This window comes from Egretta garzetta, unplaced genomic scaffold (genome assembly GCF_000687185.1).
Source record: "Egretta garzetta isolate BGI_Z169 unplaced genomic scaffold, ASM68718v1 scaffold323, whole genome shotgun sequence".
In the NCBI taxonomy this organism is placed as follows: domain Eukaryota; kingdom Metazoa; phylum Chordata; class Aves; order Pelecaniformes; family Ardeidae; genus Egretta; species Egretta garzetta.
In genome coordinates, this window is record NW_009259435.1 from 2,255,883 (window position 1) to 2,273,372 (window position 17,490).

Sequence of the window (17,490 nt, forward strand, 5' to 3'; positions counted from 1 at the left end):
TTCCCTAATCCACAGACCTGCTTCCCTTCACACGCACACCTGTATTACACCAAACTCACCCCTTGGACTTCAGTCTAGATTTGTGCCATTATTTTTAGGAGGCGAATCAGGCTCAATTTCAGGGGCAGCTAATTTTTTTAAAATTTAAATAGAGCAATATAAAAAAAAAAACCAAACAACTCTTAGAGTTGCTAATGCCACTAGGTCAGAGGCATTAAAATCAGCTCCATCCTCCTTAAATTTCAGAGCATTTGGGATCTGAGTCTACCCTTACAGCTCAGACTGGTTTATATATAGGACTATTGTTGTTGAGGTAGAAAGAATTTGGGGTGTTACACAGCACACCTTTAGCAATAACAATGTTTTCTCTGCTCAAGGTAGAGACTAAATCATGATCCTTGTGTCCTGTCTCAGCAGATGGGGTAACGATATCGCCTGTGACATTTTCCATTTCAGACTCACGCAGTGCTCCAGGAGGAGACATGCAGATGACTGTGCGGAAAGCGCAATCACAACGTGTCCTGTCTCAGAGCAAACAGGACAGCCGCGAACGCGGAGCAAAGCACTTGGTACTGAGAGCGCTTTAGTTCTGGCTCTTGCAAGGAGGTTCAGTTTAGACCCAAGCTGTGCGCCGCTAGCTGCTTGGAAAAGCTTTAACTGGCCTCTGCCAAACTCCCGCAATGCAGTCCTGAAATCATCCCTTTCTTTTTGTTTCTTTTTTTCCTTCTTTCTTCTTTTCCGTTTCACAAGTGGCTGATTGATCGCCAAGGTCTTGGAGGGAAAGGGCAAGGCTGCTCTGTCCTCCATGCATGGATAATCCCATGACTGATAGGCTGACGCTGTGGAGGGCCAAATGCTTTCTGCTGCCTTCCTACCTCCCCCTCTGCCCAGTGGGCAAGAAAAGCCTCACGTGGTGGTGTCTCCAAACCCAAGGGCTGGAGAGACTTGCAATGAGCTCACCCACTTTGTCACTATACACTAAATACTAAACTTGGGCAAAAATCACCTTTTCAGCAGCCCTTCCTCACGCTAAGTCACTGCCAGTGTATTGTAAAAAGCGAAGTACCAGCACTGTGTACAAATCTGGAAAAAAGAGAATGGAAGAGGAGATGAATTTGTTTTTCCATACAGTCCAGAGCCAGTCCAATGGCTGCTCCTGGGTCTCTCGTGGGCTGCAGTTCAAGAGTACTTTTTCTTTACTTTACTTCACTTTTTGTTTGTTTGGGTTTTTTTTTTTTTGTTATTAGATGGGGTCTGTTGTCTTATTCCCCAGCTCAGAGTAATCCTGAAGAGGAGGATCAAGAGTTCCTCAGTCATCTGATCCCTCCAAGGCATCCAGAGCCTCTCTAACACATTTCTCTCACCTATTCCTACAAATGTTGGGCAATGGGGTTTCCAGCGCTCCATCTGTTCCTCTGTTTAGAGCAGCCATGGGCCTGGAAAACTTTCTCCAGCTTCTGACCTTTAATCTTCCCTGTTTCCATTCCAGTTGATTACTTTTTGTCGCATCCTCAGCAGACATGATGAACAATTAATTCTAATTCTCATTAGAACAACTGTTGTCAGGGTGGCATCTTCCCACTTACTTGTTTCCTCTCTTCTAAATCAGCTCATTTCTTCTGGCTTTGCCAAAGGTCATGTTTTCTAAGCTTGTTATCCTCAACTTATCATTTGCATTACTTTATCATTCTGAGGAACGGTGCTCTTCACTGGACACCATGCTCCATCAAAGGCTCACCAACGGCTATTGCAGGAGAATGAGTCCCACCATTTGCTTTGCATCCCTAAGCGATATCTTTTCTTGATATGATCTTCTTATATATCATATAAATCATTCTTAAATGATATGTGGGCAGAACTTTAAAAAAAGTCAAATGTTATCACTGGTTGCTTTTGCTGGAATTTTTCTCCTGCTTCTTCTTGACTAGTTAAATATCCCTTCCCTGCCTTCTGTCTCATCAGAAGGTCCAACAGAGATAAGCCAGTAGAGCATCGGGCTGCTCTTCATTTCAGTCTACAACAACCTCACTGCAAAGGTCCCTTGCTAACCCTCTGCTCTTAGCTCAGTCTGTGGCCCAAGGGCACCCTTTTTGCAATGCCACGAATGGGAGGCAGGATGGTGGTTTTGCTCCATCGACTCGGGAGGCCTCCAGGCCTCTGCTTCTCCTTTTAATGGAAAAATAACCCCCCACCTTGTTAACTGCTGTGGGACCTGCATGTATGTAGCTTATTTCATCTGGGTCCTGGTACACAGGTGTCCACATCAGAGAAGCCTTCCCAGATGGTGCTTATGGACTCCCTCACTGGAAAAGCCAAGGACTCAGTAGGGGTGCAAACTGAACTGCTTTTGTACACTTTTAAGTCAGTCCTTCCAGATGGTCCTAGGAAGAGTAAAAGCTAGAGACGGGGGACTCAGCTGTGCTCAGGGCTCTACACCGTGTTCACAAAGAACAGTTCTCTACCTGATGTGGCCAGTCTGGAAGGCCCCTGCTGCTACCTTAACATTAACTTTTAAAATAAGCTAGAGAAAAAAAAAAATTTAAAAAAATTGCTGAATTGCTCAGGACACAAGCAGACAAAACAGTTAGTGGCCTTCAGAAACTTCTAGTTCTGCTGGACAGGATGCACAGGCCAGTTCTTTTCCATGTCACAGCACAGTGGATGGGAAATAAAGTTACTCTTGTAAACAAGAAGCACAGTGCAGGTGATAAGTATCGGAAAAATGTTGTTAAAATACAGGCTAATGCTTATTTAGTCATTTTCTGTTCTTTGCTTGATTTTCTTCAGCTAAAAGCTGTGATTTTCTTCTCATGAACCCAAAAAAGTCAAGACAGTCTGACAGAGAGACAAAGCGTTTTTCTCTGGGAAAAATCTGGGTGATGACTTCAAGACTTGGTCTCTGCTTTATAGGATGATTCCTGTGTCCCACTCCTCTGTTGATGCTGTTGACTTCACTCCATCCTCCCTTTCAGGTACGACAGCTTTGGGCGCCTGACCAACGTGACCTTCCCTACTGGCCAAGTGAGCAGCTTCCGCAGTGATACCGACAGCTCTGTGCATGTCCAGGTGGAAACCTCCAGCAAAGATGATGTTACGATAACAACCAATTTGTCGGCATCAGGAGCCTTCTACACCCTGCTCCAAGGTGAGTTGTGCCGCTGTCCTTCTCCCAGCCAAGTTACACCCAATTGATTATCCATCAGGGAACAGGCATCACCTTGATAATCCCAGCACCAAAAATCACCTGCATCTTCAGCACCCTGGAGCTCCCCACATGCTGGTACAGACGCGTGCTCACGCCCGCTTAGCCACGTTCCCTAGCGCCATGGTTGCTCTGCAGCTCTTTTCTGCTTCATTCTCAGCCAGTCCCCTTGCCGTGCAGCCCTTACACAGTACAGTCCTCCATCATCATTACCATTATTGTTATAACAAAAAGGGTTGCATAAATCTAGCTGCACTTCCAGCCGACCCTTTTGCTTCATTCTCTTAATGGCTTCTAACCGAACAGTTACTCTCCTGGAACAGGCTTCCAGCTGGTTGATCTCTCTGATTCTTTGTTCGCTGGCTGTTCAAACATTCACAAGGCAGCATCCAGATAAATGACCATCCCTGTCCCCAAAAGGTCTGCATCTGAGCTAAAGGGCTGGTGTGGAGAGGCACAAAGGAGGACAAAGAGGTGGGCAGCCAGGGTAGGGCTGGTGGGACTGGTTTGCGGCTGTTCAAAATGAGCATAGTTCTGCTGGTGATGGTAAAGTGGGGAAGTGGAGGCCTGATGAGGTGGAGGAAAAGGTGATGAAGTGGAAAAGAAAAGAGGAATAAATAGTAGGGGAGCACTGTGCTGACATAGTAGTGGGGGCAGAAGTTGTAGTGCACAAACCACGCCAACCTGGATCTCCCAGTTCTGAAGCCTCCTTAGGGTCAGGGTGAGCCATCATTCCTGTTCCTTAGGGCTCGGGGAAGGGAAAAGGACCACCAGAGTCTTTGCTTTTTTCGCTCCCCAGCTCTCATTCACTCGTAGTCTGTGCCTGATGGCAATACGGTGTCAAACTTAATTTCCCCTTGTGAAGAGCAAAGCACCCCAAGTGATACCAACATATTCCAGAGTCACATTTGTTCCCACGTCTCTGGGACACACATTTTCCTCCCCCTCCCTATAATAACAGCAAGCTTTCCTTAAAGAAAGTGCCTGCTATGCCTGAACACTGCCTCTCCTGCCTCTAGAGAGGATGGCTGAGAAGGTACCAGCCCCTTCCACCCGTGCTCACTATTCCTGCAGGGGAACACGATGACTTTCTTCTTCTTTACTTCAGCCTGCAAAGCAGATCCAACCTACCCCACCCCATCCCATCCACTTGCTCTAAGACGTCTGGCAACGGCACAGACATGAGGTTGGCTGCACCTCAAGAGCCTAATTAAGCAATAGAGCCCGCTGTTGGGGACCCTTTAGTGAGATAATTGGCTGTGATGTGATTTATACACCCCAAGCTGAAGGCACAGTTACATGATGGTGCCACGGTCAATTATCTCATTGTACTCCCCTCCAGCACAGGGATGCCCTTGCCATTAGGACACGTAGCGTTACAAACAGCTTAACCATCTTCAGAAGGACAAAATTACAAAACTCTTTGGATCTGAAGAAACTCACTTATCTTAAAATGAAGAGCTGGACAACATTGCAGTAGAGGTGGCCTGCGACCTGCCGAGGGTGGCTTTCCCACAGGTCTTAGGGACTGTGAATTCCCAAACTGTAGCTGTTCATTCATGGCAGCACTGTAGAAACTGAAACAAGGGCCACTGGAGTTGCCCAGGGCTGAAATGAAGTTGCCTTCCAAGTGCCTCTCCAGCGGATGGAGCCTGGAGCCATTCGCAAGGTCTGTGAGTGTCTTGCTCGCTCCGTTGTTCTCCAGGGAAAATGCACGTTGCAGACTCCCTTTGCATGGGAGTTGCTCATGCATTTTCCTTCTGGACTCACGGCTCTGGCCAGCTTTCACAAATCCTTGGTGAACCTTTCAAGGAACCTGGATCACACTGTGAACAGGTGAGGTCTGAGAAGGCTTTTTAAGACGATTACAGATTCCTGTGGATGGATTTAGGAGCCTTTAGAGCTAACAGGCACCTCAGGACCTCTGTGGGATTTTGTCCTCTGGATTAATGACAAAGTAGCATTTGTTCAAGGCCAAAACAGAGCGCTAGTGCCCTAGAGCCAAAGCAGCATAACATAGAGCATCCAATGGCCCCTGATTTTTGTGTAGCCCTTGTGAAATGCCTTCCAAAGCCAGGGAATAGTCTTCTCTTGCAAAAGTGTTGAAAGTGGAGGATTTACATTCCCCACACTGTACCACACTGCTGGTGACAATCCACCATAACCCCTCTGCGGTGCCCATGTGACATGAAGGGATCTTCACATGTCCAGGGAATTTCACGGAGACCGCCAAGCTTTCCCCTGTTTCCTGGTGAAGGATGAAGGAGGGAGGAATATATTAGCCGTGGGGAGATATTTCACTGCTTTGATTGAAAGCGCATCTCCTACCACTTTCTCACCAAACCAAGCATCACACAAAAGTGTGACAGCCCGCCGACTGCCGCCCTTCTCACCATTTGCAGAATCGAGCGTGGAGTGGGTTTGATCCTGCTGGACTCTATGATGTCAAATGACCATCGACTTAAGTACTCAGTGGTGCAGCTGAAATACTTGGATCTGTGCTGTGGATCACTGCTGTCTGTTTATAGTAGCAAAACCCAGTGCCACAGCAGTTTCACACCATCGCTACTGGGTACAGTAAGTTGAGTTGTGGTCCTGCTGAGATCAGCGTGGCACGGCTCCAGCTGGCGACAACAGAGGCAGGATCAGATTCACAGTAAAGAAAAGACCAACCAGTGTCAGGTTCCCTTTCATAATTATACCAAACTGTGCTCTTTGCTGAACTGTTTCATCCAGATGAGAGATGATAATTTCTCTGTGACCTCGTTCCCTGCTGAGCTATGGCAGAGGAACCGGTGAACAAACCCCAACTTGCCTCAGAACAGAAAAACAATTGACATGAATTTTTAATGGGTGTTTTTATTCACAATTAGGTATTTATGGCAGCCTGGGAGACAGAAATTGTAATATTTTCCAGCTTTTGAGGAGCTTCAGATAAGGCAGTCTTTGCAGAATGTGCTTTTAAAGCCCTTCTGCACTGAGCAAGTCTCATGCTTCCTTACCCTTCATGAGCTCCTCTCTGCAGAGAGAAATGCCAGCTGGAGATGCAAAGGACGGGCTTTCCGCCTGCCTGATTCCTGAAGGATGTGGAAGAGATATTATTCTTCTCTCCCACTCCTGAACTCCCAAATCCTGACCTCAAAATCTGCCGATCTTTCACGAGCTGGCGGAGGCCAGATGTACAGCGATGTGTGGGAGCTTAGTGCCTCTGCTTTCTCTCCAAACACGAGGACTTTGGTTGCCTCCTGACAGCGTTCCCAAGTGAAGGGGTTTGGCTGTTGTTTGGGGAACTGGTTAGCATTAACTCGCCGTGCAATTTCCTGTCGCTTGTGAGGTGGTGAATAAGCTGAGGAAAGTAGGTGGCCCCGCTTTTTCATATATCGTCGTGAAATTGGGATCTTTAGGATATAAAAGCATGGAAAGTTTTCAGCTGGACTGTGATTTAAAACAAATATCTCACCACCCAGTGTTTTAGCCTAGAGGAAGAGGTTTGAACTTGCATCCTGTGCTAGGGTATTACACGGCTCTTCCGCTGGTGCCTTTTTTAACCTGGGCAAGACTTTTCTGCAAGAGTTTGAGGTGCAGACCCTCAGCAGAATGAAAAGGAATGACAGAATCACAGAATGGCAAGGGTTGGAAGGGACCTTGGGAGATCATCCAGTCCAACCCCCCTGCTAAAGCAGCGTCACCTAGAGCATGTTACACAGGACATGGTCCAGGTGGGCTTTCAATATCTCCAGAGAAGGAGACTCCACAAGCCCCCTGGGCAGCCTGTGCCAGAGCTCTCTCACCCTCAAAGTAAAGAAGTTTTTCCTCGTATTCAACTGAAACCTCTTGTGTTTCAGTTTGCGCCCATTGCCCCTTGTCCTGTTGCTGAGCACCACTGAAAAGAGTCTGGCTCCGTCCTCGTGACATCCACCCTTAAGATATTTGTATGTGTTGATGAGGAGATTGTCCATCTTTATTTTCACTGATGAAACCAGTGCTTTGCTCACTGGGAGTGGGACGGGTGAGTGACAATGCATTTGGTTACAACCACCAGCAGTGCTGATGAAGCCTGGGTGAGGGAGAAAATGAAAAGCTGGAGCCGTATCATTGGGAATCCATTTAAAAATCTCTCTTTTCTGTCTTTAGACCAAGTCCGCAACAGCTACTACATCGGCGCTGATGGCTCGCTCAGACTGATGCTCGCCAACGGCATGGAGGTGGCTCTGCAAACCGAGCCGCATCTGCTGGCTGGCACCGTCAACCCCACGGTGGGGAAGAGGAATGTCACCCTGCCCATCGACAACGGCCTCAATCTCGTGGAGTGGAGGCAGAGGAAGGAGCAAGCGAGAGGGCAGGTCACTGTCTTTGGACGCCGGCTGAGGGTAAGTGGGGAAGCATGAGCAGTTTTGGACTCCACTTTCCCTCTCTTCAGTCCCTGGTCTCGTGACAGAAAGGGACAGTGCTGATTTTTATCGTCTGTGGGACAGAGAGCTAGCTGTTCATCCCCAGTGGCACAACCTTTATGGCTTGAATATATCCTTATGTCCCCTTATGTGCTGACATTCTCTTAGCCATCACAGGTAGTATTGATGACTTGCCTACGAGTCCTCTGCATGACTGGGAACATGTCACCTCCCATCAGACACCCCAGGTTTAACCGTCGTGTCAGGCTGTTTAAGCAAGCAAGGGACGATTATAACTATAAAATACTGCACCAATTAGTATTTTCCACCTGCGCTGCTGGCACTAATAGACCTGAGCACCGAAAGCTTTGTAAGCATATGGGGAAAGGCTGGGAGAGTTGGGGTTGCTCAGCCTGGGGAAGAGAAGGCTCTGGGCAGACCTTACAGCAGCCTTCCAGTGCTTACAGGGAGCCTACAGGAAAGATGGGGAGGACTCTTAATCAGGGAGTGTAGTGATAAGACTGGGGATAATAGTTTTAAACTAAAAGAAGGTAGATTTAGATTAGATATTAGGAAGGAATTCTTTACTGTGAGGGTGGTGAGACACTGGCACAGGTTGCCCAGAGAAGTTGTGGATGCCCCCTCCCTGGAAGTGTTCAAGGCCAGGTTAGACTGGGGTCTGAGCAACCTGGTCTAGTGGAAGGGCACCCTGCCAAAGGCAGGTGGGTTGGACTGGATGATTTTAAGGTCCCTTCCAACCTAAACCATACTATGATTCTATGATCATTGTTCACTGGGCAGCCCCAGAAAAAATCTCAACATTCCTGAAATTTGCTAATCTGTCGAACCTGTTGAGGAACTGGGATGCCAGGGCATTGCATCACAGTTGCTATTGCTCCCCAAAGTGAAGTGCTATAGAACCATAGAATCATAGAATGTTTTGGGTTGGAAGGGACCCCTAGAGGCCATCCAGTCCAACCCCCCTGCAGGGAGCAGGGACACCTTTAACCAGATCAGGTTGCTCAGAGCCCCGTCCAACCTGGTCTTGAATGTTTCCAGGGATGGGGCCTCCACCACCTCTCTGGGCAACCCAGTTCCAGTGTTTCACCACTTTCATTGTAAAGAATTTCTTCCTTATATCCAGTCTAAAAGTTATAAACAGCTCCAGCCTGACGGTACTTGCTGTTCCAGGAGCGTGCGGTCCTTTCTGTGCTTGAGACTGATGTGTTTTGAAAACATTGCTCCGCACAAGGCACTGCAGACTTGTCAGGGCTGTTTAGAGATCTTGCCCAGGAAGCCTGTAATTCCTCTGCTAACTGCTGGCAAGGCTGGTAACTTGTAATAGCAAGTCCTGTGCAATCACCCTGTACCTTGCTAGTCTCAGAGTCATGGGCTGATGAGCGGTTCCTGGGAAGCTGCTCGGCACTTGGCAAATTCAGACCCTCTGAGAAAAAACACTTAGTGCTGTGTCATGCCACCGCAGCAAAAGGACTGAAGCTATTTATTTGCACTTAGGCTTTGCAGTAAATATTAATCCTCTGGTTTCAGGATAGGTGTTTCCCAGTCCTTGCTCTTCACCTCTCCCTATTCTCTGCGGCGTGACCCCTGCCACCTTGGTGTGATTGCTCCCGTCTCTCCTCGCTCACACTTGTCAAGTACGGCTCTTCATCCTCCCCAGCCCAGCCTCTGTGCTTTTCCCCTTGTGTCGATAGCCTCATATTTTCTTATCAGGAGAAAAAACGCAAACCATAGTGAAAGCTGAAGCTGCTCCTTCAGCGGGACCTGCTCTATATCTGCAGATGAGTTGGCCTCACCCTTCTTGTTTGGTTTGTCTTGGGGTTTTTATTTTATTTTATTTTCATAACCAATGAAATTATCAGACAGGCCTTTTTCTGAAAGGCGAGAGCCTTCTGAAACCTGCAGCCGTGTCGCAGCTATTTGGTGCTCAAAGCAGTTTCCACTCATTTAGCCACAGCTCAGCCACCCGTGCCAGTTTTATTTTCCAAAATTTTCACAGTAGATTCAAACACAGAATGCGTCTTTGTTTTATATTGGACTGCAGTTGGAAAAACGCTTGCAAAATGAGTTTTCAGGCTGGTTACTTGTGTCCCCATAAATCTGCCAGCATTTATTCACATCTTGAGCCTATCGGGGCCCTTCTAGTGAAGCAGAAGAGCACCTTACATGGTTGAAGGACTTAGTTATGGCTCTGTTCAGGGTTCAAAGTAGCTGAGGGTGTCCAAGAAGTTTTAATCTGCCTGGTTTTACCTGAATGACAGCATCTGCACCCCTAAAACATAAACCTGCAAGGTGCTAATTGCCTCCCTGGGGATTGCCCGGCATTTAACATATTCTGCGTGTCATGTTCTCCTCTTCCCTCATACCAGTAATTGCTGCTTTCCCTGGCAAGGGAGAAGCTTAGGGAAGTTAAGTTCAATATGTTTTTGTTCATTTGGGGAAATGTGATAATTTCCTACCATATGTGAGTAAATCACCACTTTCCCTCTCCCCTCACCCCAGTGCTCGCATGAGACAGCAGCAAAGCCATGGTGCTCCGTAGTGAAAGACGTGCCCAAAGAGGCTGCAGCACTTCTCTGTGAAGCCTTTGAGATGAGAACAGGATCTGACCACTGTAAAAGAGGGCATTCCCCTCAAACCGGCATCCTTTCTGCTGCCATCAGATGGATACACATTTTATGAGCTGTGGCCCTTCCTCCCATGGTTGCATGGTGTTCCTGGGGACTGATGACCTGTTGCCGTGAGCTCGACCAGCTCCCAGCATGAGGAGGCCAGTTTCACAGCTGCCTCCTTGACCCTTCCTAAAAAATAATACAATGCACGTGTTTCTTTGTCACAGGGCTAAGGCACAGGGCAGGGACTTGGGCATGGATGAAGGGAAATGGCCAGCTCTGACGCCTTTTCCCCAGTCCCATCAATGCTGACCTGGCTCTGTGCTCGGCCAGGCAGCAGTAAAGCAGCACAAATAGGTTAAAGCAGCCCCTTTCCCTTCTCCTATCCCACACACCCCATGGAAAGTTGTGATGCTCTGATCCACCCACCCAGTAGCGAGATACTTCTGCAAATTGGCTGGCTATGAGTTCAACCCATCACTGGCCAAGAGCAACACAGACTCCATCTGCAGTGAGAGCGTTAGGTAAATCCTGCTCCAAGGAACAGAGCTCCTGCTTTTTTTTTTTTTTTTTCTTCCTTAAACAAACTCAAGTTTTTCAATAAAGAAGGATGTAAAATAATCTCTGACAGTGGAGCAAATAGGACAGCCAAAAGAGACAGAGCTGCTGGCTCAGCTCTTTTATTTATTTAACCGTGGAAACTCCTGTTGTAATTCACTTTGTTTTTCCCAAGACGTCAGGAGCAGGTTAATGGTGGCATCAAGACCTTGTGTCCCAGACACTCCCCAGAACCGGCGTGACCGGAGAGGTCTCTTGGGATATGCTGCTAACCATTCCTGGGGTGTTGACTAACGAGGACAAACCAGCACCGTCACCACAATTTCTGCGAGGTGTTGAGGTCTGGATATGGCCACCCCAATGGTTTTCACAATTCGCTGGGGAAATTGCTTTGCAGGCAGCCGTTTATCACATGGATGTTGTTGGCTCCTGGAGTTCTCGTTGCAGCAATACTGTTTGCCCTCCTCTGCTGAAGGTTGCCAGAGTGTTTTCATGAGAAATCTTCCCTTTTTGTGCTCTTGTGCTCCCAGGGAGATCAATGCATGTTTTTTAATTATAATTTAAGAAGCTCCATAGGAAGCATTGGAGAAATTAGATGGTGGCATGTTTATGCTCTTGCTTTTCCAGAGCAAGCTAAAGGATTGAATAAAGTAGTGTAGAACATGAATTTGGGGTTAAACTTAGTCTCTCACACATTGTGGAGGGGAGGGCAAATCCACAGTGAATGGTGGATTTAAATTTACAAATTTACCCTGTCTCAGTCCTGTGCTAATCACGAGCCCTGTCAAATGCTCAGAGGGGCAAAAGTTTTTTGCAGGAGCTTTTCAGACCCTTTTTCAGACCCAGGATAAGGACTCCTGGATGTAGGATGGCACCTTATTTAGCTGCACACCATAAAACATGGTTATTGGACTGAAGCCTGCAGCCCTGTCAGTGCTTCTGCAGAAAATTCACTTCTACTCAAGGCATGCCCTTGAACAAGGGTGGAAAAGATTTAGCCCCTGTTCAGAGGCTCTCTGGCAGGGTAGGGTTCACTTTGCCCATCACCTTGAGGGGCGGCTGTTGCCACTGCAGCGCTTCTTGGAGAGATTACACTGAGAGAGAAGAAGAAAACAAATCATTAAAAAAAAAAAAAAATCATGAAAAGGGAAACTGGTTCCAACTAGTCCTGCAGAAATTGCTTGCCAGAGCATGGGGAGGATGGAATGACTTAGGGCACCAGTAATGGGATGCAGAGATTTGGCCTGAGCTTAAGAGCTATCCTGGGACCTGTTATTTGGTCCTTCCAGCACGGTGAATGGCACTGCTGCTGGTGTACGGATCAGGGAGACCACTTTCAGCCTGGATTACTGTCCCAGCCCTGGAAGAGCTCTTTCCAGCTCTCTTGGCAGAGACCAGTAGCAGAAGAAGCTGCAGCTGCTGGGCTGGAGCTGCTCCGTGAATAGATGGAAGGCAGAGATGCTATTTCTTCCTGCTTGGCTTTTTTCTTTTTGCAAGCAATTGCTACTTCTGTTTCTCTATTTATAGCAGCAAGCACCTATGAGATATCAAATTGTTAGTTACATGTGTGCATCTGTACTTAGAGTTTTGATGCCTTTTTAATTATTTCCCAGCTTGCCTGTTACAGTGGGCTGTTGGCTGATTCCCTCTTTCTCCCATTGCCCATTTACGTTCTATTTTACATACATTTAATTGAGCATTATCTACCTTTCCACACTGTTTACTTCCTCAAGTCTTACCCGCCTTTTACCATTGTTATTCACAAGTTCAAAACTATTTTTGCACTTGCCTTCTCTTACATCATCATCACACTTACGTCACGGCACCAATTCCTTGTCTCTTGGCTGACCACACACACCCTCAGCTCGCTTCCACATTTTCTCAGCCGTGCTTTTGCCTCTTCAAACCCCAGCTCCTGAGATGCCTTCTTTTGACTTCTGGCTTTGCAGTGTCCCAGTTCTCCAGGTTTCAGCACAGACGTCTGCCCATGCAGCACAAAAGCACTGCAGCGGTCCTGCCTTTCCCTCTCCCATTCCTCCAGGGCTGAGGAACCCCTTCTCCGCTGGCTCTACCACATCCTTTCTCTCCTTTTTCTTGATGTTTAGCTCTCAGATACTCCCATATCCCTCAAAATACAGTGGGGATTTGGTCATACACCCTAAAGTAATGGCCAAGATCAAAGCTGGACCAGGGCTCAAGATCAAGGGAGTCAGCTTTACCTAGAGCAGGATAAGGCACTGCGTTTAACTTGCAATCTGAAGACCTTGCAGCAACCTGCAGACCCTGGTTTATTGACTACAGCTGAAGGGAACTGAAAACCAAGCCAGCTGTTTGAAGTTTGAAATTCAGCCGAGAAGAATCGGCACCCTTCTACAAAAGAAGGGTTCACCAGCTGAAAGAGATTTGGAAGTGGGGGGATGGAGAAAGAACTGTCTTCACTGGCAAGCTCATACTGGGAATGTGGGGTTTTCATCCTCGCTCAGTACTTTGCTACTGGGATGATGTGGCTTTGTAATTCTCCTTGCACACATGGCTAAACATGAGTTGTTTTATCCTTTTTGTATTGCCATGCACTGCAGTCCCTGAATCAAAATGTATTCTTGCTCCTACCTTTGAAGTAGATACCTTTGATCTTTGGAAATGCAGAGGCAGTGAAGGTAACGGGAGCGTAATTATGCAACGCCGAATAACCCCAGGACAATGAAGCTAAAACTCCAGCTCTCGCAGAGAAGTTCCTGCTCTGTGTAACATCTACAGCGGTCAAGGCCTCCATATTTCATCTCAGGGGGAAAGCTTAACCTCCAGTGCATGCTATACATTCAGTAAACTCAGAGGAAAGCTCTGCTTTCCACTATGTTGACACATCCTTTTTTTTTCTGCAAGTATTATTTTTTTATGTGCATGAAAGCAAAAGACAATATATCCCGGGTCTGATAAGCAGAGTACCTCACAAATATTCACTGCAACAAGTTGTCATTTAATCTTCTGTAGGTCTATAATCGCATCGGCTGTAGCGGTCCTAAGCCTCGGTTTGGGATATGGGCAATATTCCTTCACCGTGATGAGGTTTCAAAAGCACCCTGTTTTTCTGCCCCTCTCCTCACTGAAGTCAACAGAAACAACATTAGGACAACTCTTGGCTTTGCAAATCACAGAATCACAGAATGGCAAGGGTTGGAAGGGACCTCGGGAGATCACCCAGTCCAACCCTCCTGCTAAAGCAGGGTCACCTAGAGCATCCAGAGGCCATGAACAGCTGGATACTTTCCAGTGTGATCTAAAGATGTGTTTGGTGAAACAAGGCCAGTCTTTGTAACTTAAACTGTTTCCAGCTTCCTCATTCTCCATCTCTTTCCTGTAGGTTCACAACAGAAACCTGCTGTCCCTTGACTTTGATCGTGTGACAAGGACAGAGAAAATCTATGACGACCACCGCAAGTTCACGCTCCGCATCCTCTACGACCAGGCAGGGAGGCCCAGTCTCTGGTCACCGAGCAGCAGACTGAACGGCGTCAATGTCACCTATTCCCCAGGAGGACACATTGCAGGGATTCAGCGGGGCACAATGTCAGAAAGGATGGAGTATGATCAGTCCGGCAGAATTACATCCAGGATCTTTGCTGATGGCAAGTCATGGAGCTACACTTACTTGGAGAAGGTAAGAATCCTCTTAGCACTCAGAGATGGTGCATTTGGTGCAAACGGGCTTTACTCCTTTGACTTCAGTACAGCTGAGCTCCTCCACATCTGCTGATTAATGGTCCTTACGGTCCAGTACTCCTCTTCTGCCTACACTAAGGTGCACATGATGCCAAACCACCAAAGAGCAGCTGCAAATAGCCTGAGAAGTTTCTTCCCAGTCACATTGAGAGCATGTCTTAATGCTGTGAAGCTTTGGCATTTGATTTTTTTAAAGCACAACATTCCTTTGCTGAGCTAGCTGCAATGTAAAATACCTGCAGGTAAAGTCAGAGGAAATACACGTAATTAAAAGGAGCAAGGCATGAATCCAGCTGGACTGTTGTAGCATGCTTTGCCGTGTTTACTGTAGTCTGCACTCTGCAGATTGGCATGGGACTTAAATCCTGCTGGGTGTTACCCTTCATCATTACGCTGTCTAGTGGCTTATAGATCCATGTGCTGCATACCTGGGGATGGAATTTTTTATTCTTGAGTTTTGCACAGAGCCTATTCCTACAACAGTTTAAGGAGACTACAGTAACGTAGCTTTTAAGAAGGAAAAAGGCCCTTGTGTTATACAATCTGCATCGATTATTACATGCAAAAAAAATCCCAGGACAAATCAGCCTGCGGGCAGAAGTTTGCAGTAGGAGAGTAATGGAAGATGTGGAGACACAATTAATTATATGGAGACACAGTGAATTAATTGAGCATTGGAAGGTGTTGGGGGGTACGTTTTCATGCATTGTTTAAGTTGCTCCACCAATTTTATTTACTTACTCTGTAAAAGCTATTGGCACAGGGAATTTGGGTAGAGACAGCTAGCTACAGGGTATTGATTCACAGAGCTGAGCATTCTGAACTTAGACCTTCCTCGCTGCATTAACTGCTTCTTCCTCTGACCCGCTCCTACCTGGGGACACTTGATGTGCTGTGCAGCTACATACCTCTCACCACTTAATCCTATGGGTGCCCTGCTCTTTGGATTGGAGAATCTTGCAGGTTTTGTGAGAGCTGAGTATAATTTTGCCTGAAAACCAGGAATATAATCTATACTTTTCTCCTTCCCATCTAGTCCATGGTGCTGCTCCTTCACAGCCAGAGGCAGTACATCTTTGAGTTTGATAAGAATGACCGGTTGTCATCGGTGACCATGCCCAACGTTGCCCGTCAGACTTTAGAAACCATTCGTTCCATTGGTTACTACAGGAACATCTACCGGCCACCAGAAGGCAATGCCTCGGTAATTCAGGATTTCACAGAGGATGAGCAGCTTCTCCACACTTTGTACTTGGGCACTGGGAGACGTGTCATCTACAAGTACGGCAAGTTGTCCAAGTTAGCCGAGATGCTCTATGACACCACAAAGATCAGTTTCACTTACGACGAAATCGCTGGCATGCTGAAGACCATAAACTTGCAGAATGAAGGGTTCACATGTACAATCAGATACAGACAGATAGGACCCCTCATTGATCGACAGATTTTCCGCTTCACTGAGGAAGGCATGGTGAATGCACGGTTTGACTATAATTATGACAACAGCTTTCGGGTGACCAGCATGCAAGCCGTCATCAACGAGACACCTTTACCCATTGATCTCTACCGGTACGATGATGTGTCAGGCAAAACGGAGCAATTTGGTAAATTTGGAGTCATTTACTACGATATCAACCAGATAATCACCACTGCTGTCATGACTCACACTAAACATTTTGATGCCTATGGCAGAATGAAGGAGGTCCAGTACGAGATATTCCGGTCGCTGATGTACTGGATGACTGTGCAGTATGACAACATGGGGAGAGTGGTTAAGAAAGAGCTGAAGGTTGGCCCTTATGCAAACACAACTAGGTACTCATATGAATATGATGCTGATGGCCAGCTTCAGACAGTGTCTATCAATGACAAACCACTCTGGCGTTACAGCTACGACCTAAATGGAAACCTCCATTTGCTGAGTCCAGGGAATAGTGCCCGCCTTACACCGCTCAGGTACGACCTCAGGGATAGGATTACTAGACTGGGGGATGTGCAGTACAAAATGGATGAAGATGGCTTCCTGAAGCAAAGAGGCAATGATATTTTTGAGTACAATTCAGCTGGCCTGCTCATCAAAGCCTACAATAAAGCTAGTGGGTGGAGTGTGAAGTACCGCTATGATGGCCTAGGAAGGAGAGTCTCTAGCAAAACCAGCCATGGCCATCACTTACAGTTCTTCTACGCAGACCTGACCAACCCAACCAAGGTCACCCATTTATACAACCACTCGAGCTCTGAGATCACCTCCCTCTACTATGACCTCCAAGGCCACCTCTTTGCAATGGAGCTCAGCAGCGGTGATGAGTTCTACATAGCCTGCGATAACATTGGCACTCCTTTGGCTGTCTTCAGTGGGACTGGCTTAATGATTAAGCAGATACTGTACACAGCATATGGGGAGATCTATATGGACACCAATCCCAACTTCCAGATCATCATCGGCTACCATGGAGGACTGTACGACCCCCTTACAAAGCTTATCCACATGGGGCGGAGAGACTATGATGTGCTAGCGGGTCGGTGGACGAGTCCAGACCATGATATGTGGAAGCATCTGAGTAGCAATAACATAATGCCTTTCAACCTGTATATGTTCAAAAACAACAATCCCATTAGCAACTCTCAGGATATCAAATGTTACATGACAGGTAAGACATTTAAATTAATTAACATATTCACAAGCTTGCCATCAGCGAATAGGCTTTGTCTTTCTCAGTGTCCTGGTCATCAGGAGGTTTTCCAGTGTTTAATGTAATGTACACAAGCTTTTCTTTGCCAGTTGACCCCTGTGTCCAGGCCATGTTTAATTCATTAGCATAGATGGAGATTGCAATTCCCAAACCTCTTTCATTTTCTCTTCCTTGGTGTTTGTTCTCTTTATTTTGCTTCCAGTTTTTCGTTCCCTCAGATATCCCAAGTTTAGCTACCAATTAATGTCCTGATAACCTTTCTCTTTGCGGAGGGGCAGCTCTGTTTACACAGTTTT

The 17,490-nt window shown here is 46.9% G+C and overlaps 1 protein-coding gene across 1 annotated transcript in view; it reads left to right on the forward strand.

Annotated features, from left to right (window-relative positions):
• Window positions 1-17,490, forward strand: part of TENM4 (teneurin transmembrane protein 4) — a 357,308-nt gene that overhangs the window by 324,711 nt on the left and 15,107 nt on the right. Inside the window, exons 25-28 of the mRNA XM_009637125.2 lie at window positions 2,973-3,145; window positions 7,337-7,572; window positions 14,143-14,439; window positions 15,538-17,152. Of these exons, the coding sequence (XP_009635420.1) occupies window positions 2,973-3,145; window positions 7,337-7,572; window positions 14,143-14,439; window positions 15,538-17,152 (2,321 nt within the window). The remainder of the gene's footprint in view (window positions 1-2,972; window positions 3,146-7,336; window positions 7,573-14,142; window positions 14,440-15,537; window positions 17,153-17,490) is intronic.